This window comes from Pan troglodytes, chromosome 6 (assembly GCF_028858775.2).
Source record: "Pan troglodytes isolate AG18354 chromosome 6, NHGRI_mPanTro3-v2.0_pri, whole genome shotgun sequence".
Taxonomy (NCBI): Eukaryota; Metazoa; Chordata; class Mammalia; order Primates; family Hominidae; genus Pan; species Pan troglodytes.
In genome coordinates this window covers 49,172,150-49,195,414 of record NC_072404.2, presented here as the reverse complement: position 1 = coordinate 49,195,414, position 23,265 = coordinate 49,172,150, and the positions used below count along the sequence as shown (strand labels likewise).

The following is a 23,265-nucleotide window of genomic DNA, read 5'->3' as shown; positions in this document are numbered from 1 at the left end:
TCTGTGATTTTTCTGAGCTATTACAAAGGGAGAATCAATTGTGTAAAGTTAAAATTCTATCATGTGGGGATTTGTTGAGTGGAAGTCTGACTCATGTTCACCTCTTCCATCAGCTTGCAGCTGTTTGTGATGTGTTTGTGGAAAACTATGTCCCTGGCAAACTGTCTGCAATGGGCCTGGGATATGAAGATATAGACGAGATTGCTCCTCACATCATCTATTGTTCCATCACAGGTATTTCAACCCCACACCCTTGTCAGTTAAAAGGTTTTCCAGTTTCTGTGTTTTCTTATTGCTATAAGAAACCTTTTGCTGGCTTTTTTTTTTTTGGAAGTTATTCTGTTTTCCTTTTTCCAAGGCCGTTTAGGTTGCTGAACTTACTTTTTTCTTTTTTTTTTTTTTTTGAGACAGAGTCTCGCTCTGTTGCCAGGCTGGAGTGTAGTGGCGCGATCTCGGCTTACTGCAACCTCTGACTCCCTGGTTCAAGCGATTCTTCTGCCTTAGCCTCCTGAGTAGCTGGGATTACCAGGCACGCGCCACCACGCCCAACTAATTTTTGTATTTTTAGTAGAGACGGGGTTTCACCATGTTGGCCAGGATGGTCTCAATCTCCTGACCTCGTGATCTGCTCTCTTCAGTCTCCCAAAGTGCTGGGATTACAGGCGTGAGCCACCACGTCCGGCCTTGGCTGCTGAACATTATTAAGAAACATTAACCTAAATGAATATTTTCATAAATTTATTGGCTATTCGTATTTCTTCTTTGAATTGTCTGCCTATAGTTTTGCTAAGTTTTATGTTGATGTTTTGCAAATGTTTACAAAATACTGTTATTAACTCTTGCATAGGTGAATTTACAGTTGAAAACAATTTTTTTTTTTTTGAGACAGAGTCTCACTCTGTCGCCCAGCCTGGAGTTTAGTGGCATGATCTCGGCTCACTGCAACCTCTGCCCCTAAGTTCAAAGGATTCTCCTGCCTCAGCCTCCTGAGTGTCTGGGGTTACAGGTGCCTACCACCATGCCTGGCTGATTTTTATATTTTTAGTAGAGACAGTGTTTCACCATGTTGGCGAGGCTGGTCTCTAAATCCTGACCTCAGGTGATCCACCCACCTTGGTCTCCCAAAGTGCTGGGATTACAGGCATGAGCCATCACTCCTGGCCTACAGTTGAAATGTTAATTGGCTTTAAGATAATAACATAGGAACCCAAGGTATCCCTTCAATATATTCAGAAGCACTAAGCCAAAGGAAGGAAAAGAGTGGCATAAAGTCTTCCAATTGTTCAGCCCTTGCCAGTGAACCACTTATATATGCATGTATGTGTATGTTTAGGCTAAAGGGAAAAAGTCACGGTGTTACTTAGTTTTCTATATAAGTACTTAACTCTTAATTAGGGATGCAATAGAGAAAAGTGACTCATAACATAAAATGTTATATTAATAGTTTGCATCAGAAAAATTCATAATATTTTAAGTTTTTACTCAGTCATCCACCAAATATTTACTGCAAGCCTTTGATCTTCCAGGCAATAGACTCAGATTCTGGAATATAGGAGTGATAAAAATCCATCTGTGCTCTCTAGAGCATTTATATGCTAGGTTAGGGTGATAGATAGTAAATAAATAAGCACTTTTGTTTTTGTTTTTGGTAATTGAGTCTGGTAGTTGGCAAGGGGGTGGGGTGAGGATAAGTTATTTCATACTGGTAGGTGAGAGAATGCCCTACCCATATGGTGACATTTGAGTAGAGACCTGCATGGGGTGAAGGAGTGAACCACATAGCTACTGGCGAAGAGGGTTTTAGGCAGGACAACACCAAGTGCACTAGCCACCACACCCGGGTAATTTTTTTGTGTTTTTCATAGAGATGAGGTTTTGCCATGTTGGCCAGGCTGGTCTTGAACTCCTTGCCTTATGTGATTGTGTTATTCTATTCCCAGTTCCACCTGTAATGCAGAGCACATGATAGGGGTTCCACAGCCAACAGCAGTTTCTTTTTTGGAGGCAGTGTATCTCTCTGTTCCTCAGGTTGGAGTGCTTTGGTGCAATCTCAGCTCACTGCAACCTCCACCTCCTAGGTTCAGGTGAGTCTCCTGCCTCAGCCACCCGAGTAGATGGGATTACGGGCATGTACCACCTTGCCTGGCTAATTTTTGTATTTTTAGTAGAGATGGGGTTTCACCATGTTGGCCAGACTGGTCTTGAACTCCTGACCTCAAGTGATCCACCCACATCAGCCTCCCAAAGTGTTGGGATTACACGTGTGAGCCACTGTGCCCGGCCCTGATGATTAACTTCTGTACTGAATGACAGATTCTGTACTTGGTAGATGATTCTTGGCCACTAGATCTCACTTTTTAAAATGTGCTGTTTTATAGATCCATAATCATATTTTCATTTTTCTGTCTAAACAATATTTATATGTGTGACAGAGTGAGGGAGAGATTTTTTTCCATCAGAATCTTGTAATCTAATGGAAATGTTGAGGTTTAAAATCTTAATATAGGTAAATTATCTTCTGAATTATCATATTACCATAAAAACGCTGCATAGCCAACAAATGCAAAATGCTATATGACAATAAGCATTTATTTCTGTTTCCCATGTCTGTGGTTGGCTGGGATTCAGTTGATACAGACTGGTTAGGTTTGGCTCCAAGTTGTGCATTGGGGGACTGGTATGCTCTGCATGTCTGTTATCCTCCTTGGATCAGTGGCCACCAAATGCATCTCCCCTCTTAGGGAAAGGTGGAGTGCAAGAGAACAAGCCCATTTTCACCAGTGTGTTTAAAGCCTGTGCTCCCAATGTATCTGCTAACAAATGGAGTATTTGTCAAAGCAAGTCACATGGCCAAGTCCAATACCAATGGGTGGTGAAATACATTCTGTTTCAGAGGGAGGAACTACAAAGTCACATGGCATAGGGTGTGGGTTTCGAGCAGGATGACAATTGAGAATAATAATACATTTTAACACATCATCGAGTCAAAAAAAATGTTAGTCTACTTGGGAAGCCCACACTTCCTAATGATTCACATTTATAACTAACTGGTTAGGGTCAAAAGTTCTTCTGGGCCTTGACTTAATGATTGGAGAGTCTCTAAGTTTTCTTACAGTTCTCAAATTCTGTATTAAAATTTTAGTGTGGCGAAATGGCATTGGAGATAGATTATATAATTCAGTAGTTCTCAGACAAGGAAGAATGGTTCTATCATGTGCTTTTTAGTGATATTATGGAGGAATGAGAGGGTGATAGGCAGATATGTGTAGTCTGAAAACGTACCTCTCATTATTCTATAATCTCCTAATTCCCACCTCCTGACAGTTATTAGAATAACATCTATATACTCCGTTCTCCTTTATTTCCTGATAATGAAACAGATCCAGACCTAAGGTCACACAGCTATTTAATAGCAGATGGGTTTAAAACTCAGGCTTCTTGTCTTAGTAGTAAGTGCCTCTATGCTTTCCATACTTAGACATATCAATAAGTAATGACATAGATTTTGTAATTAGGTGACACTGAACAGTGCTACTTGAGAATAATATATTTTTGCCATTTTCTTTCGCTTGTTAATTTTATTTGCAATAGTGGAAGTCATGAACAAATTTATTAGTCAGGGAGTCTAAATTTCAACAGATTCTTCTGGAAGCCAAAGTCATTCATGAGTTGTGAGTTTGTGTGCATATAAAGCAAGGTTCATCTCTTTTTTTAAAATTTGATTTTCTTGGCTGGGCGTGGTGGCTCATGCCTGTAATCCCAGCACTTTGAGAGGCCGAGGCGGGCGGATCACCTGAGGTCAGGAGTTCGAGACCAGCCTGACCAACATGACAAAACCCCCGTCTCTACTAAAAATACAAAAATTAGCTGGGTATGGTGGTGGGTGACTGTAATCCCAGCACTTTGAGAGGCCAAGGCGGGCAGATCACCTGAGGTCAGGAGTTCAAGACCGGCCTAACCAACATGACGAAACCCCGTCTCGACTAAAAATACAAAAATTAGCTGGGTATGGTGGGTGACTATAATCCCAGCTACTTGGAAGGATGAGGCAGGAGAATTGCATGAACCTGGAGGCAGAGGTTGCAGTGAGCCGAAATCATGCCATTGCATTCCAGCCTGGGTGACAGTGAGACTCCACCTCAAAAAAAAAAAAAGTTTGATTTTCTTGGTAATCAGTGTGTCTGTGTGTGTGTGTGTTTTTTTTAATAAGACTGATTACATCAGTCTAAAGTTGCACATGTTGTGATTGAGATCCTAGACTTTCCTGATATTTCCCAATGGTATTGCTCTCTTGTCAGTGCTGTCCAAGCCCAAATAGTTTGTTCTCACTCACATGTTGGCCCTATTGCTGATGAGAGTAATCTTAGAAAGGCTGGGAGATTGACTTTAATGCACTCTGACAGTTGTGTGGTTGAAATTGCCTCAGTCTATGAAATCTGGTCTGCAGGACAAAAATGCTAGAGTGATCACAAGGGAGGAAGGACCTGATTATTTTTATTAGCATGGTCCTCTTATCATTTCAGAGGAAGCTGAGTATGCACATTAGGGGGCAGTGTTTAAACAGCTATTATTCACTAGGAATTATTTTTGTGAAAAGGGCAGTGTTTCCTGTGTACCACTGGGTAGGAAGATTCTCTGAAGGACATATTTATATTTGTGAAGTGACCACTCTATATTTCTCTATACTTTTAGAAGTACAATGGTATTTCCCCGAACAATTTAAGTTGTACCTTCTTTCCCTTGTATCTTCTGAACATGTTATTAATTATAAAAATTTAGCAGTAGGAATCCTCTCCACTACATTTTAAAATGTTATTTCTCCTGTTCTTGTTAATTTCATTACTCTTTCTTTCTGGAAGGATAAACATTTCATTATATTATTGACTAGACTGAGTTTGTAGTGGGAACACTGTACATGTCATTTAATGAAGTTTCTTTTTTTTTTTTTTTAAAGGAAGAGGGTTTGAAAAGTGCCTTTTTTATTTTTGTGAATTCCTCAGGGACATTTCCTTAATCTCTATTTATATAGCATTACATAGAGTTAAAATCGTACAAAATATATGTGTTTAAAATATGAAGACATATAAGGTAATGAATAGTACAAAATTCAAGAGAATGATTAACCCTGGGGAGTGGGGAGGTAGGATATGGGACAGGGAAGAGAGACCCACAGAATTTCAATTATATTCACAAAATAAACTGACTGGCTGGTACATGAGTATTTGTCATTCTGTATTTTATGATTTAAGTGAGAATAAAAGATTCAGAAATGCCCAAATAGCTCCCCTCCTTATTTCCTTCCTTTCTTCCCTTTCCTACCCCCAAACAACTATTTCTTGATCTTCTGTATATTCCTGGCTGTGTTGAGTGTTCAGGGCAAACAATGTAGACATTGTCCTTGCATTTTTAAGGAGCTGACAGCCTAGGTCAGAGACATTCTATAAACAAGTTAAAACATATAATAAATACAACATGTATTAGCAAACTATACTATTATGAAAGAATGAAATAGTACTGTGGTGGAGATTAACAGAGGAGGGGTTGCATGCTGTAAATGGGCTTGTCAGGGAAGGTTTTTTTTGGGGGGGGGGGTAACATTTAAGAGGCCTGAAGGATGACAAGGAGCCAGCCATGTAATGAGCAAGGGGAGAAGTGATTGAGGCAGAGAGAATACCATGTGCAAAGGCTCCGTGGTAGGAAAGATCTAGACGCCTTTAAGGATCTAAGAGAAAGCTGAAGTGTTTGGAACACTAAAAACTGAGAGCAGTATGCTTGAAAAGATACTGCAGAGGTGTGCAGGGGCCATGGCATGCTAGGATGGGTCTGAGCAGTGGAGGGGTAGGATCATAATCTTTAAAAGAAGTAGGATTTTTCAGTAGAATGCAGATTAAAAAAAAAGAGGTAGAATTCAATTCCTGGTTGACTGACTTCATTATAGGCATTGGAGATTGAAATGGGGCTCAGGTTTCACAGAGTAGCTATAAAGATAATTTTTTAAAGATTATTAAAGGCCCTCATAGTGTTTCAGAGTCAATAGCAGAGAATGGTGAGCCCAAATGGATGAGGCAAATTATTTAGCAACTGCATTCTACATTCATATCACAGCAACGGGAATACAAAACAAAACACTGCTGCAGTTGGATTCTTATGGCATGAGTTAGTCTGTGTGTGTGTGTTCTTATTTTCGGCATATTCACCACATAACTATAGCTTTAAAAAAAGATAGAATAATTAGAATAGGACCTGCAAATCCATACTGCAAATTCATAGATGTTTTGAAGGTGAGAAAAGACATTAAGACTAGAGAGAGGGAAAATAAGGAAGGAAGGAAGAGGGAATGAAGGAAAAAGGAAGGAGGGAATGAAGAAAGGAAGAAGAGAAGGAAGAATAAAATAAGAGAGGCAGAGTGGAGTAAAATGGGATAACAATCAGCAAGATTTTTTAAAAATTTCTAAAGACAGTAGTCTAGTTCATCTGGCGATGTTCACACTGCATTAAGTATCATTTTTAGACTGAATAAATAATCAATATGGAGATGATAGTTTAATAGATGATATTAAAGGGAACCCTCATAGTCAAAACAATTGAAAACTACTGGTCTAAATTATGAGTGTCTCTGTTGCACCCTCTTATATCAGGAAATATTTTTTCACCAGAGTTTCAGGATATTGTGGCCATCTGTCCAACTTTATAGACAGTGATCTTTAGTGAAAGTGTGGTTTGACATATTTACCATTTCATATTAAACTCATTATTTAAAGAAATAATGACACCATCTCTGCAGGGGAAGAGAAACTTAGCATATAAATGTAGGGTTTCAAAACACAGCCCTTGGAGCTAAGGACTGAGATTATATTTTGTCTGTAGACATGGACTGATTCCAGAAAATGACTTTATGCCTTTATTTTATTCCCCAACAGTATAACCTTTTATCTTTAAATATTTCTTTTTACCCATACACATATAACAGATGTGTTACATGAGTTGGACTTACTGGAGTACCAGCAGATGCTTTCTTCTCTCCCAGCCCACCTCTGCAAACCTGCACTGTCCACTTATTCTCTTTGCTCATAGATGAAATCCCAAGCAAGTCCTATAGATTTTTTTTTCTCCTCAGTTATTTCTTTTCTTTTCTTTTCTTTTGAAACAGGGTCTGGCTCTGTTGCCCAGTCCGTAGTGCAATGGTGCGATCTCGGCTCACTGCAACCTCTGCTTCCCAGGCTCAAATCATCCTCCTCCTCAGCCTCTCGAGAAGCTGGGACTACAGGTGCATGCCACCACGCCCGGATAGTTTTTGTATTTTTGGTAGAGATGGGGTTTCACCATGTTGCCCAGGCTGGTTTTGAACTCCTGGGCTGAAGTGATCTTCCTGCATCGGCCTCCCAAAGTGTTGGGATTATAGACGTGAGCCACCATGCCTGGCAGTTATTTCGTTTAAAGTATTAAAATGTTCAGTCCAGTCTAATATCAAAACCTCAGACTCTTGTCCAGTTTATGACGTCTCCTTTCCCCCAACTTCAGGCTACTTTCTTGGGAATGTGAAGAGGATGTGTGTGTGTTTGTATTACAGGTGCACATATGTTGCATGTGTGTGTGTTTGTATTATGTATGCACATGCATGCCTGTGTCTGCATGTCTATGTGTTTCGGAAGAGCCTAGTCAGTTTCTTCATTATCCATCTTTTCCTATTGTTAGCTGCTATTTGTGGTTTTTTTCAGAATCAGGCCCTCCCAGGGAAGGGAAGCAAGTTAAAGGGTGCAAAAAGGGTATGACTTGACTGGTGTAGTTGTAACCTGCAGTGGAGCCTTCTGTGTGCCTGAAGTTCTGTAGGTGGCTCTCTTTATGGGGAGTTTTGTAGTCTCCTCAGAGACCTCAGACTGTAGTTCTCCCACTTCAGTCCCTGTTTTTTGTGGTTGTCTATACACAGAGTCTGTCTGTTATGATCACCTTGTCCTATAGGCAGCCCTCATGGGTAGAATTCCTTTTCAGATAAACTCCTTCTGCTTTCCTCATGGTGAACTTGGCCCATGGGGAAAAATCCTCCCTCCTCCTTGGCCATTGGCAGGTGTACAGTTTATTCCGAACTCTTAGCTCTGTTGCTTTTAGCCGATGTAGCCATAACCCCTTGCCTTTGGTATTCTTTCAGATACATGCCACAGGTGCTTAGGTAATTCCAAATTCCCAGAATTCCCAAATTCCCTTAGCTTGTGTCAAGGTCTCTGATGCTTTTTTGGAAGTCTCTCTTGTGTGGCTTAAGTTAAGGGGAAAACAGCTTGCTCCTCTCTTATGACAGAATGAGATGCCTAGCATACAATAACAACTCTTTCCAAGGAAATTCAGCTGAAGGTTTTATTTAGCTTTTCACCTTTTCTCACATATCCTCAAATGGATGATAAGCTAATGGCAGCAAAACTGGTTTCATAATCTTTTAGTGTTATCTGTGCTAGTGTTCTGCCACTAGGACATTTTTTTGGGGGTTTGAAGCCTCAGATGAAACTGAGAGAAGGAGTCTCTTTGCAACATTCTTTAAAGCAAATTTTGCTGAAGAAATATGTTTTTCAGGTAGTAAGGATTAACATTAAGTCGAGTGAACATGAGATAGCTGTCTTCAAAGTTTCTAACTATGGAAATAGAATATTTATTTAAGCCGGGCACAGTGGCTCATGCCTGTAATCCCAGCACTTTGGGAGGCCGAAGTGGGTAGATCGCTTGAGGTCAGGAGTTTGAGACCTGCCTGGCTAACACGGTGAAACCCCGTCTCTATTAAAAATACAAAAATTAGCTGGGTGTGGTGGTGCACGCCTGTAATCCCAGCTACTCGGGAGACTGAGGCATGAGAATCGCTTGAACCTGGGAGGCGGAAGTTGCAGTGAGCTGAGATCGCACCGTTGCACTCCAGCCTGGGCATCAGAGTGAGACTCCATCTCAGAAAAAAAAAAAGAAAGAAAAAAAAGAATATCTATTTAATAAGATAAACATATTTTGGCTAATGTTGTAGATTTTCAACTATTTAAACCCAAGTGAAAAGGTTAACTTTTTCTGTATATATAATTTAAAAATATATTTTCCTGCTATAAAAAATCAATTGAAAGGTGATATTGAATTGTTACTGGGTATAAGAAACATTATGACAGTTTTCCTTGTGAATTTTTTTTTTTTTGAGACAAAGTCTCACTTAGTCACCTAGGCTGGAGTGCAGTGGCATGATCATAGCTCACTACAGCTTTGACTTCCCAGGCTCACGTGATCCTCCCGCTTTCAGCCTCCCGTGTAGCTGGGATCATAGGCATGCACCACCACACCTGGCTAATTTTTTGATTTTTTTGGTAGAGATGTGGTCTCACTATGTTGCCCAGACTGGTCTCAAACTCCTGGCCTCAAGTGATCCTCCTGCCTTGGTCCCCTGAAGTACTGAGATTACAGGCATGAGCCAGCCACTGTGCCCAGCCTACTTGGGAATTTTTTTTTTTTTTTTTTTTGATACGGAGTCTTGCTCTGTCACCCAGGCTGGAGTGCAGTGGCGCGATCTTGGCTCACTGCAGCCTCCACCTCCCGGGTTCACGCCATTCTCCTGCCTCAGCCTCCCGAGTAGCTGGGACTACAGGTGCCCGCCACCATGCCCGACTAATTTTTTGTATTTTTAGTAGAGACAGGGTTTCACTGTGTTAGCCAGGATGGTCTCGATCTCCTGACCTCGTGATCTGCCCGCCTCGGCCTCCCAAAGTGCTGGGATTACAGGCGTGAGCCACTGCATCTGGCCTGGGAATTCTTTATGAAACTGTGGGATTAAGAAAATCTTGGAGCCAGGCACATTAACTCATGCCTGTAATCCCAGCACTTGGGGAGGCCAAGACAAGAGGATTGCGTGAGGGTCAGTAGTTTGAGACCAGCCAGGGTGACATAGTGAGGCCTCGTCTCTAGAAAAAATTTGAAAAAAAAAAAAATTAGCCAGGCATGATGACACAAGCCTGTAGTTCCAGCTACTCGGGAGGTGGAAGTGGGAGGATCATTTGAGCCCAGGAGTTTGAGGCTGCAGTGAGCTCTGATTGCACCACTGCACTCCAACCTGGGTGACAGAGTGAGAACTTGTCTCTTAAAAATAAAAAGAGAAGGGCCTGGTGCAATGGCTCATGCCTGTAATCCCAGCACTTTGGGAGGCTGAGGCAGGTGGATCACCTGAGGTCAGGAGTTCGAGACCAGCCTGGCCAACATGGCGAAACCCCGTCTCTACTAAAAATACAAAAATTAACCAGGCGTGGTGGTGTGTGCCTGTACTCCTAGCTACTCGGGGAGGCTGAGGCAGGAGAATCGCTTGAACCCAGGAGGTGGAGGTTGCAGTGAGCCGAGATTGCACCACTGCACTCCAGCCTGGGCGACAGAGCAAGACTCTGTCTCAACAAAACAACAAAACAAAAATAAAAAGAGAAAAGGAAAAAGGAAAATGTATTGGATTGGAACATGGATAAAGTGATTTCCCATTCTGTTAAAAGTGACAAAATTGGCCGGGCGCGGTGGCTCACGCCTGTAATCCCAGCACGTTGGGAGGCCAAGGTGGGCAGATCATCTGAGGTCAGGAGTTTGAGACCAGCCTGGCCAACATGGTGAAACCCCATCTCTACTAAAAATACAAAATTAACCGGGCGTGGTGGTGCATGCCTGTAATGCCAACTCCTTGGGAGGCTGAGGCGGGAGAATCACTTGAACCCTGGAGGCGGAGATTGCAGTGAGCTGAGATCATGCCATTGCACTCCAGCCTGGGTGACAGAGCAAAACTTCATCTCAAAAAAAAAAAAAAAAAGAAAAGTGACAAACTTGTTCATCTTAGAAGAGCTCTGCTGGGTGTAATTAGGGATATGCAAGTACCCTCTCATGACACAGCTTTGTACATAAATGTATGTGGTCTACTTCAATTCCCAGATATTTTTATTTTTCTGATACTATTGATTTAAAAAAGAGAAACCCAAAACTTTAACAGGAGATTGAGCTGTTTTTCTACATATTCTAAAATTCCAGAAGCAAAGAGATCGCCTGGGCCTAGAAATACGGTATAAATTTAGTATAGATCATTACCCACTAGAATCAGTTGATTTCATCTTTTGTCTCTAATTTCTGATATATGGTTAGAATAGTTTCCAATTTAAAGAATCTCTTGGAGACTAGGGACCAGTAAAAGGAAAAAGATGACAATACTAGTTAATGTCACAGCAGTAGTTATTTCAAAACTTTCACAAATTGAATGTTTTATAGATCGTGCCAGATAAACATGCCAGGACTTAGCCACCATCCAAAAACCCTGTCATCAAAACTGAATTGTTTCCCCTTATGGTAATAGGCCTGGGAAATAAATCCATAAATTTAAAGAAGCAATGTTAGATAAGAAAAAAATTTTATACTTAAAAGGATAAAAACATACATGTCAGATAGTGTTTAGATAGCATTCATCTCGCTAATTATTTTTTCCATTCTTTGCATGTTTCTTCAAGCTAGCATTAGTGCAATACCACAACTTTCAGCCTTTTATTTGAACCTCAGTATATTTAATCACAAAGGTTAAAAGTATGTGGAGTAGGTAATAGTTTGAACCTGGAAAGATCAGGGATTTTGATGGAATACCAGATTGTGGAATCAGTGAAATCCAACTTGTAAAGAACATATTATGCACAAAGGTTTTTCAAGTGAAAAATATCAAAGTTTAAGAAATTTGGCAAACGTACAGTTAAGTTTATGTGAGGGATTAGTTCCAGGACCTTCTGTGGATGTTCGAATCTCTGATATGATAGGCATAGTGTTTGCATATAACTTATGCACATCCTCCTGTATTCTTTAAATCATCTGTAGATTACTTGTAATACCTAATATAAAGTAAATGCTGTGTAAATAGTTGTTATACCTATTGTTTAGGAAGTAATGACAAGAAAAGAAAATGTACATCTTCAGCACAGATGCAAGTTTTTTCCTAATATTTTCAATTTGTGGATTGGTTGAATCCATGGATGTGGAACCCATGGATACAAAAGGCAGATTGTATTTGATTATAAGAAAGACTAGTCTGGTCAGGCACAGTGGCTCATGGCTGTAATCCCAGCACTTTTGGAGGCTGAGTCAGGAGGATTGCTTGAGCCCAGGGGATAGAGACCAGCCTGGGCAACATAGTGAGACTCTGACTCTACAAAAAATAAAAAAATTAGCCAAGTGTGATGGTGCGCACCTGTGGTCCCATCTCCTTGGGAGGCTGACATAGAAGATTGCTTGAGCCTGAGAGGTTGAGACTGCAGTGAGCTATGTTGTGCCACTGCACTCCAGCTTTGGTGACAGAGCAAAGATCTGGCTCAAAAAAGAAAAAAGAAAGACTAGTCTAGCAAGCCACCAATTAGGAAATGGGCAAAGGACTTGAATACACACTGCTTCAAAGAAGACATACAAATGGCCAATAAACACATGAAAAATGCTCCACATCATTAGCCATTAGGGAGATGCACACCAAAACCACAATGAGATACCTACCATCTCGCCCCCATTAAGATGGATACTATCAAAAAACCGGGAAACAACAAGTATTGGTGAGGATACGGAGAAATTGGTACCCTTGTGCACTGTTGGTGGGAATGTAAAATGGTTCGGCCACTATGGAAAACAGTATGGACATTCCTCAAAAAAATTAAACACAGAAGCTGGGCGTGGTGGTTCACGCCTGTAATCCTAGCACTTTGGGAGGCCAAGGCGGGTGGGTCACTCGAGGCCAGAAGTTTGAAATCAGCCTGGACAACATGGTGAAGTCCTGTCTCTACCAAAAATACAAAAATTAGCCAGGCGTGGTGGCGGGCACCTGTAATCCCAGCTGCTCCGGAGGCTGAGGCAGGAAGATTGCTTGAAACCCAGAGGCAGAGACTGCAGTGAGCTGAGATTGTGCCAGAGCGAGACTCCATCTCAAAAAAAAAAAAAAATTATACACAGAATTAGCATATGATTCAGCGATTTTATTTCTAGGTATATACCAAAAGAATTGAAAGCAGGACCTTGAAGGATTATTTGTACATGCATTTTCATAGCAGCATTATTCACAGTAGCTAAAACATCAAAGCAACCCAAGTATCCATTGACAGGTGAATAAATAAGCAATAATGATGGAATATTATTCAGCCTTAAAAAGGCGGGGAATTCTGACACATGCTGCAAGGATGAACCTTGAAGACATTTTGTTAAGTGAAATAAGCTAGTCAGAAAAGGTCAAGTACTGTATGATTCTACTTATATGAGATTCCTAGAGCAGTAAAATTCATAGAGACAGGAAGTAAAATGGTAGTTGCTAGAGGTTGGGAGGAAGGAGAGACTCGGGAGTTAGTGTTTAATGGGTATAGGGTTTCAGTTTTCCAAGATGAAGAAGTTCTGGAGATGGATGGTGGTGATAGTTATACAACTATGTGAATATATTTAATGCCGGTGCACTGTACACTTAAAAATGGTTAAAACAGTAAATTTTTTGTTATGTATATTTTGCCACAATTTTAAAAAGTAGAGAAAAAAAGGAAAGAATAGTCTAAACTATAAGGTATTCCATGGAAGAAATTCAGATTACTATGTCACAAGTAGTAGAAAATGTTTTAATATGTCTTGGATCATGGTCTACAAATACAAATAAATATTTGACAACTAGGTATTGAATATGTAAAATATTCTCTTGTTCAAGAATAAATTGATTCTTTTTTTTTTCTCGCTCTGTTGCCCAGGCTGGAGTGCAGTGGTGCGATCTCGGCTCACTGCAACTTCCGCCTCCCGGGTTCAAGCAATTCTCCTGCCTCAGGCTCCTGAGTAGCTGGGACTACAGGCGCACACCGCCATGTCTGGCTAATTTTTTTGTATTTTAGTAGAGATGGGGTTTCACCGTGTTGCTCAGGCTGGCCTCGAACTCCTGAGCTCAGGCAATCTGCCCGCCTCAGACTCCCAAAGTGCTAGGATTACAGGCATGAGCCACTGCGCCCGACTGATTCTTAAATGTTTAAGTTAAAAGCCCTTTATTTTAAGGATTTTGTTTTTCTTTTCAATCTGCTGCAATTAGTACAGTATAGGACACATACTTGTCATTTGCTTAATAATAAATTTTGACCAATATTTCATGTTTTTATCCTCAAAATTCTATTCCATACACATCTTCAGATTCTTACTGCTATTCACCATATTTTGTTATTCCATTGTAAATTGTCATTCCTAAAATTGTCTAAGAAATACTCAGAGGAATGAGTGATGGGTGTTTCAGTCGGTGCTTTCTGGAGAGAAGACTTGTCTAATAGAATGAATAGTTATAATCAGGAGAGTTCTAGGAGAGTTGCTGATGTTACTTCAAAATAAGAATAAAGGGCCGGATGCGGTGGTGTGACTCACGCCTGTAATCCCAGCACTTTGGGAGGCCAAGGTGGGAGGATCACCTCAGGAGGTCAGGAATTAGAGATCAGCCTGGCCAAATCCCATCTCTACTAAAAATACAAAAAATTAGCCGAGCATGGTGGCACTTGCCTGTAGTCCCAGCTACTCAGAAGGCTAAGGCAGGAGAACTGCTTGAACGGGGAGGTGGAGGTTGCAGGAGCCCAGATCTCGTCATTGCACTCCAGCCTGGGCTGCAGAGCGAGACTACATCTCAAACAAAACAAAACAAACATGCCGGGCACAGTGGCGCATGCCTGTAATCCCAGCACTTTGGGAGGCCAAGGCGGCTGAATCACCTGAGGTCCGGAGTTCGAGACCAGCCTGACCAACATGGTGAAAACCTGTCTCTACTAAATACAAAAAATTATCCAGGTGTGGTGGTGCATGCCTGTAATCTTAGTTATGTGGGATGCTGAGGCAGGATAATTGCTTGAACCCAGGAGGCAGAGGTCGCAGTGAGCCGAGATCGTGCCACTGCACTCCAGCCTGGGTGACAGAGTGAGACTCTATCTCAAAACAAAGAATAAAGATTTTATAATTATTTTTAAAATTTCAATCCAAGAAATGAAATATTTTGGCCCAAGTTTTTCTAGGAAGGCACATTTCCCCTACATAGTTCATCTAGAAAGTTCCATCATGTTTCTTACAGCTCTCCAAGGAAAGCCAAATAGTAATGTGGGACAAATCTTCACCTTAGTTAGATGCATCCAGAATCTGGCATGTTCTCTTATCATCCTCATACCTTGAATTTTCTATTTTTCTTTCTTTTTTTAAAAAAGTTTAATTTTATTTATTTACTTTTTGAGACAGAGTCTTGCTCTGTCACCCAGGCTGGAGTGCAGTGGTGTGCTCTTAGCTCACTGCAACCTCTGCCTCCCGGGTTTAAGCGATTCTCCTGCGTCAGCCTCTCGAGTAGCTGGGATTACAGGCATGTGCCACCACGCCCAGCTATTTTTTTTGTATATTTAGTAGAGACAGAGTTTCACCATATTGGCCAGGCTGGTCTCAAAACTCCTGACCTTGTGATCTGCCCACTTTGGACTCCCAAAGTGCTGGGATTACAGATGTGAGCCACCACGCCTGGCCTACTTTTCTTTCTTTACCATACCTCGGTTTTTGCCTGCTATACACCCTCAGTTGTGTTTCAAACCCAACATATTGATATAATGATTCCATTAAGCTGTATGTGCATATATATATATATATACATGTGTATATATATACATATATATATATTTTGAGACAGTCTCTTGTTATATATAAAGTTTTGGTGCTGCAAAAGAAATAGCACTCAAATATAAAATTTTCTTTTTAATTCTCAGCAAGGCAAGTTATTTATATATAGAAGGGTGCGCCCTTACAGATGGAACGATGGTGAGCACACACCTGGATAAGGGAGGGGAAGGGGTTCTTATTCCTGACGCATGTGGCCCCTGCTGCTGTGTCGTTCCCCTATTTGCTAGGGTTAGACCACACAGGCTAAACTAATTCCGTTTGGCTAATTTAAAGAGAATGACAGGGTGAGTGCTTTGGCGGGAGACAGGGCAAAGCAGGTAGCAGATAATTGGAATGAGTTAGGGTGGAGCAGGTGATTGGAAGGTAGGGTGGAGCAGGTGATCAGAATGAGTCAGGGTGGTGTAGGTAATCCAAAAAGGTTGCTTTACGAGGAAGTTTAAAAGTAGAAGGCAAAGAATTGAACATACTGACATATTAATTCTTTGGAAAGAAATTTAGAACTCATATCTAACAGTCTGTCACCCAGGCTGGAGGGCAGTGGTGTGATCTTGGCTCACTGTAACCTCCACCTCCCGGGTTCAAGCGATTCTTGTGCCTGTCTCTCGAGTAGCTGGTATTACAGGCACCTGCCACCAGCCCAGCTAATTTTTGTATTTTTAGTAGAGATGGGGTTTCGCCATATTGCCCAGACTGATCTCAAACTCTTTTATTGGTTGGTTGATTGATTGATTGATTGAGACTGAGTCTTGCTCTGTTGCCCAGGCTGGAGGGCAATGGCACGATCTTGGCTCACTGTGACCTCCACCTCTGGGGTTCAAATGATTCTCCTGCCTCAGCCTCCCGAGTAGCTGGGATTACAGGTGCCCGCCATCATGCCTGGCTAATTTTTATATTTTTTAGTAGAGACAGAGTTTCCCTATGTTGACCAGGCTGATCTTGAACTCCTGGCCTCAAGTGATCTCCCTGCCTTGGCCTCCAAAGTACTGGGATTACAGGCATGAGCCACCTTGCTGGCCTTAGACTTGAATTCTTTATTACATACACGAGGCATAGAGATTATTGGATATAAGCTTTTTGATCCATCATTATTACCACCTTGAGACCTGTAGTATCTAAGACAACAAAAGCTAATGTGGAAGGCACAGAACACTGGACGTGTGGCCCAGACACGTCTCAGATGAAGATGGTGGAGAGAAAGCGGGACAAGGCCCAGGTGGAATCTGGGCTTGTGAGTGACATAAGTGGAGCTTAATATGTTTTCTTCTCATGCCCCACCTCTCACACCACCACATTCCCAGCATTTCTTTGGATTTTTTGCAGTTCCCAAATTTACTTATCTAGAGCAGGGGCCTGGAAGAATTATTTCCATTCTTGGGAATGTGGGCACAAGACTCACATTCTTGGCTTTTACATCATAGTGCATTTTCTATCCTAAGTATCCTAAGGGCCTAGATTTTTGAAGCTCAAAAGGGAACAAATAATGTACCTTTTTTCTCTACATCCTGTGGTGTTATCCCTGCCTTTAGGCCATGAATACCAAATACTCTAGATCTGGGGCCTGCAGACTTTTTCTGTAAAGTGCCAGAGAGTAATTCTGTTTTTTTTTTTTTGTTTTTGTTTGTTTTTTTTTAAGACAGGATCTCACTCTTTTGTCCAGGCTGGAGTGTAGTGGCATGATCGCGGCTCACTGCAGCCTTGATCCTCTGGGCTCAAGTGATCCTTCCACCTCGGTCTCCCAAGTTTGTCAATTCTAAAGAGCCTGGGCAACATAGTGAGACCCCATATCTAAAAAAAGAAAAAGAAATTAGCTGGGAATAGTGGCACATGCCTTTATTCTTATTTATTTGGGAAGCTGAGGCAAGAGGATTGCTTGTGCCAGGAGTTTGAGGCTGCAGTGAGCTATGATCAAGCCACTGTACTGCAGCCTGGGTGACAGAGCAAGACCCTGTCTCAAAAACCAAAAAAAAGATATATGCCCCAAATAGTATGGCCACATTATATATAAGAGAAAAAATGACAAAACTATAAGGAGGAACATGTAAATTGATGATTATAGTTCAATATTTTTTTTGTTTGTTTGTTTGAGATGGAGTCTTGCTCTGTCTGCCAGGCTGGAATGCAGTGGCGCGATCTCAGCTCACTGCAACCTCTGCCTCCTGGGTTAAAGCGATTCTCCTGCCTCAGCTTCCCGAGTAGCTGGGACTACAGGTTTGTGCCACCACATCCAGCTAATTTTTGTATTTTTAGTACAGACAGGGTTTCACCATGTTGGCCAGGATGGTCTAGATCTCTTGACCTCGTGATTCACCCGCCTTGGCCTCCCAAAATGCTGGGATTACAGGTGTGAGCCACTATACTCAGCCTATAGTTGAAGATTTTAATGCGTCTTTCTCAGTGATTGATAAGAAACAAAAATAGTAACTGCGAGGTGATGGTACATTAATTAACTTGATGATGGTAATTATTTCACAATGTATATGAGAACATCGTATCATATATCATAAATGTAAATAATTTTTGTCAATTATACTTCAACAAAGCCAGAAAAAATTTAAAACTAAATAAAATTTTTGAAGGTTTTCTTTCTATAGGTCAAGATTATTAATTATACTATACAAGTCTTTCATATTTTTAATGTTTTTTTATGTTGTCTTATCAATTATCTTATCAATTACTGAGAAAGACACGTTAAAATCTTTATTATTCAAATTTGACCAACTTTTCCACTTAATGTCCTTTTCTGTCGCAGGATCCAATCCAGCATGTGGTACTGCATTTAATGATTATACCTCCTTCAATTTCTCCAACATGTAACAGTTTCTCAGTCTTTCCTTGTTTTTTTGACCTTGACAGTTGTCAGAGACTTGTCAGATATTTTGTAGATGTCCTTCAAACTGGGTTTGTCTGATGTTTTCTTAGGAACTGAGTTGATGGCTTTTGGGAAGACTATTACGGAGGTGACGCACACTTCTCTTTGCATCATATCAGGGACTATCTGATGTCACCATGACATCACTGATGACGTTAACTTTGATCTCTTCGTTAGGATGGTATCTGCCAGGTTTCTCCACTATAAATTTACTACCCTTCCTTTTCCATGTGATATTCTTGGAACTCAAGTTCAGCCTCCTCTCTGCTGAAGGGGAATGAAGCTTCACCTCCTGAGGAGGTGTGGAGTATCTCTATTATTTGTGACTGTTCTGAAAGCAACATTTGTTCTTTCTTTCCCAGTTGTTTGTTTATTCAGGTATTTGTTTATGTCAGTATTGACTTATGTATATTTGTTTTATTCTTCAAGTTGTAGTCCAATATTATTGTTTTTTGTTTTGTTGCTAAAATTTCTCAGCTTTGGCGAAGGGTTGCTCTTTCAGGTTGACTTTTGTGTCTTTCTGACATGCCTCTATCCTTTCAAGATTTTCTTTTCTTCTCTCTCCTCCTTTTCTCCTTCCTCCTCCTTGCATCAGCCCTACAACTCAGTGCTTGTTTTGTTAAATTATCTCATGGAATCCTCAAGATAGCCTTGCAAGGTAGATAGATATTATTATCTCCATTTTTAGATTTTGAAACTGAAGTCACACAGTGCTTGGCATAGTCAGACCATGAACTCAGCGGTTTGAACCACACTATTATCAACTGCTAAGCTATGTACTCTCTCCTTTTTCTGACAAGTTCGCATTCAAAGAGAGGTTAGTTGAGGAGGTTCTTACTGATAGAGTTTAAAATTTTCTTATAACCGTTGCCCTGCCTTCCAGACTCTTCTGTCACTGAGAATTCAACAATGAGCAGAACAAAAAAATTACTGTCCTCAAGGAGTCCTTATTGTAGTTGGATAATGATAGCAATGACTGAATATTTATTAAATGTTAGTCACTGTTCATCACTTTATATGTATTACCTGACATAATGTTTATAATATATTACATAATATTTACAGCAGCCCCATGGGGTAGCTTCAATTATCATTTTAAAGTGAGAGAACTGAGGCACAAAGAGGTTATGTCACTTGTCCAGGATTACTCTGCCACTAAACTAAGGGTTGTGATTCGCACCTCTTTGTGTGTCAGAACTTAGGGACTGGGAGCAGAGAGTTGTAGTTGTGGTGATGTTCTTTATGAGTGGTATTGTGGGTCTAAATTGAGATTCAGTGAAAGTAGAAATTATGGGCTGGGCATGGTGGCTCATGCCTGTAATCCCAGCACTTTGGGAGGCTTGGTGGGGGGGTCATGAGGTCAGGAGTTCGAGACCAGCCTGGACAATATGGTGAAACCCCCATCTCTACTAAAAATACAAAAATTATCTGGGTGTGGTGGCACGCGCCTGTAGTCCCAGCTACTCAGGAGGCTGAGCCAGGAGAATCACTTGAACCCGGGAGGTGGAGGTTGCAGCGAGCCGAGACCACGCCACTGCACTCCAGCCTGGGCAACAGAGTGAGACTCTGTCTCAAAAAAAAAAGAAAGAAAGTGTGGATAAAGAGGAAAGAGTATGTGTATATGTATAGAGGAGAGAATGCGTATGTCTACATGAGATCAGTCACATAGGCATTCCCTCTATGGGGAATGAGAGAAATAACTGAGAAAGACTCCCAGAGTTTATAGCATGGCAGATACGTTAAGGTCTATCAAAATTAAAGATGTCTCCCTTTTTCTGGGCCACGTTATACTTTGAACACTTTTTTTTTTTTTTTTGAGACAAAGTCTCATTCTGTTGCTCAGGATGGAGTGCAGTGGAGCGATTATGACTCACTGCAGCCTTGAGCTCCTGGGCTCAAACGATCTTCCCACCTCGGCCTCCCAAGTAGCTGGGACTACAGGCAGGTGCCACCATGCTCAGATAATTTTTGTATTTTATTTTATTTTTTTGTAGAGACAGGATTTTGCCTTGTTGCCTAGGCTGGTCTTGAACTCCTAGGCTCAAGTGGCCCACCCTCCTTGGCCTCCCAAAGTACTGGGGTTAATAGGTGTGAACCACCCACTCTCCTCTTGAACATTTTAGTCACAATAATGCAGAACTTTGAGGATACTAGAAAACAATGGCTAGTGAGTTTCATATATCATTTACTTCTTATCAAATATAATTAATGTTAAGAGCTTAATATTAAGAGATTAGGCCGGGCATGGTGGCTCATGCCTGTAATCCCAGCACTTTGGGAGGCTGAGGCGGGTGGATAACGAGGTCAGGAGATTGAAACCATCCTGGCTAACATGGTGAAACCTCGTCTCTACTAAAAATACAAAAAATTAGCTGGGCGAGGTGGCGGGTGCCTGTAGTCCCAGCTACTTGGGAGGCTGAGGCAGGAGAATGGTGTGAACCCGGGAGGCGGAGCTTGCAGTGAGCCGAGATCGCGCCACTGCACTCCAGCCTGGGCGACACAGCAAGACTCCGTCTCAAAAAAAAAAAAAATTAAGAGATTAAGCCATTAAGCTAATTAATATTAAGAGATTAAGGTTTGGAACTTCTATGGCATGAATGGTTTGGGATTTCGAAATTGTTTCTCTATTGGTAAGTAGAGGTAGATGAATATATCCTGCAGCCCAGACCTTTTAGTAAATATCTGAGCTATTATTACCTTATATAGAACAGAAATTATTGATATGAAATGCAATTTACTTACAGCTCTCATCCACAGAGAAAGGCTTTTTTTTTTTTTAAAGTTGTTTTGGGAAATAAAAGGTGCTTTAAAAAGAATTTTCTTCATTTTGTCTTGGGGCAGATTCACAAATAGCTTACAAGAAAGCAAGATGGGGCTGGGCGTGGTGGCTCATGCCTGTAATCCCAGCACTTTGGGAGGCTGAGGCAGGCGGATCACCTGAGGTCAGGAGTTCAAGACCAGCCTGGCCAACATGGTGAAACCCTGTCTCTACAAAAATACAAAAATTAGCTGGCATAATGGCAGGTGCCTGTAATCCTAGCTACTTGGGAGGCTGAGGTGGGAGAATCCCTTGAACCCGGGAGGAGGAGGTTGTAGTGAGCCAAGATTGTGCCACTACATTCTGGCCTGGGCGAAGAGCAAGACTCCGTCTCAAAAAAAAAAAAAAAAAAAAAAGAAAGCATGATAGGACAAGGCTGCCTAAGCTTGCTTAAGAAGAGTGTTGGCCGGACGCAGTAGCTCACACATGTAATCTCAGCACTTTCGGAAGCCAAGGTGGGTGGATCACCTGAGGTCAGGAGTTCCAGATCAGCCTGGCCAACATGGTCAAACCCCACCTCTTCTAAAAATACAAAAATTAGCCAGGTGTGGTGGTGCATGCCTGTAATCCCAGCTACTCACTTTGGGGCCTGAGACAGGAGAATCGCTTGAACCTGGGAGGGGGAGGTTGCAGTGAGCTGAGAGTGCGCCACTGCACTCCAGCCTAGGTGACAGTGAGAAATTCCATCTCGAAAAAAAAAAAAAAAAAGAAAAGTGTTGTAATTTATTAATACCCTCTCCATATAAGAAAGAATAAAAATCATTACAGGCAGTCAGGATGTTCAGGGCAAGTGTAAGTATTTTCTTTGTGGTGTTCTTTTTACTCCGTTCATTTGGATGCTGGCATTTCCCCCACCTCAGTCTTAGATTGAATGGCAAATTGTTTATGGAGTCTGTATCTGAATTTAGCAAGAGTTTGCGGCACTGAGGTTTATAGTCTGTTGTCTTAACTGCCTGATACTGTGATTAAGCTACGGCCACAGATACCATTTGATGTTTACCCTTCTCCGTTGCCCACCAACCTGTCTTGAATTGATTCCAGAATTCTTCTTCTTCTTTTTTTTAAGACAGGGTCTCACTCTGTCACCCAGGCTGGAGTGTCATGGCGCCATCTAAGACTGGCTGCAACCTCTGCCTCTGGGACTCAAGTGATCCTCCCACCTCAGCTTCCCAAGTGGCTCGGACTACAGGCTCGTGCCACTATACCAGGCTAATTTTTGTATTTTTTTGTAGAGAAGGGGTTTTCCCATGTTGCCCAGGATGGTCTTGATCTCCAAACCTCAAGCAATCTGCCAGCTCTGGTCTCCCAAAGTGCTGGGATTACAGGAATGAGCCACCGCGCCTGGCCAACTTCCTGAATTATTGTTGTCTCCACACCTGCTTACAGTGCTGTTCCTCAGGTATCAAAGCATCCCAGCATGTTGTGCCTTTCTCCCCATCCTCCTCTACTTTCTCCTCTGTTGTGTACTGGTAACTCGGAATCTCTGAATGGCTGTAGAAACAGAAAAGTGGATGGGACTGATGGAAAACCCAAATTTGGGTTTCAGAAAGCTATCTGTTGTTTGACATGCAGTCTAGAATTAATGACTATACCAGGTTACCCTTGGAACATCTTGCATTTGTGGGCAGAAACATTTGGCTACTTGCCATGGGGTTATCCTGAAAAAAGATGAGCTTGAAAAACTGTCACTAGTGTCACTTGAATTGGTCATCCATGGTTGGGGAGTTCCATTCCAAGAGGATAATTTACACAATTTAAAATAAAGGGGGCCAGGTGTGGTGGCTCACACCTGTAATCCTAGCGCTTTGGGAGGCCAAAGCAGGTGGATCCCTTGAGGTCAGGAGTTTGAGATCATCCTGGCTAACATGGTGAAACCCTGTGTCTACTAAAAATACAAAAATTATCTGGGCATGGTGGTGTG

At 41.6% G+C, this 23,265-nt stretch overlaps 1 protein-coding gene across 12 annotated transcripts in view; it reads left to right on the top strand.

Annotated features, from left to right (window-relative positions):
- SUGCT (succinyl-CoA:glutarate-CoA transferase) overlaps window positions 1–23,265 on the top strand; it is a 769,414-nt gene that overhangs the window by 54,404 nt on the left and 691,745 nt on the right. For all 12 annotated transcript variants that reach the window (XR_010158439.1, XM_054655560.2, XM_009452971.5 and 9 more), the window contains one exon: window positions 114–234. Coding sequence is in view for 11 of the 12 variants with exons in the window: in XM_054655560.2 (XP_054511535.1) it covers window positions 114–234 (121 nt within the window). In the remaining variant the exon portion in view is untranslated. The remainder of the gene's footprint in view (window positions 1–113; window positions 235–23,265) is intronic.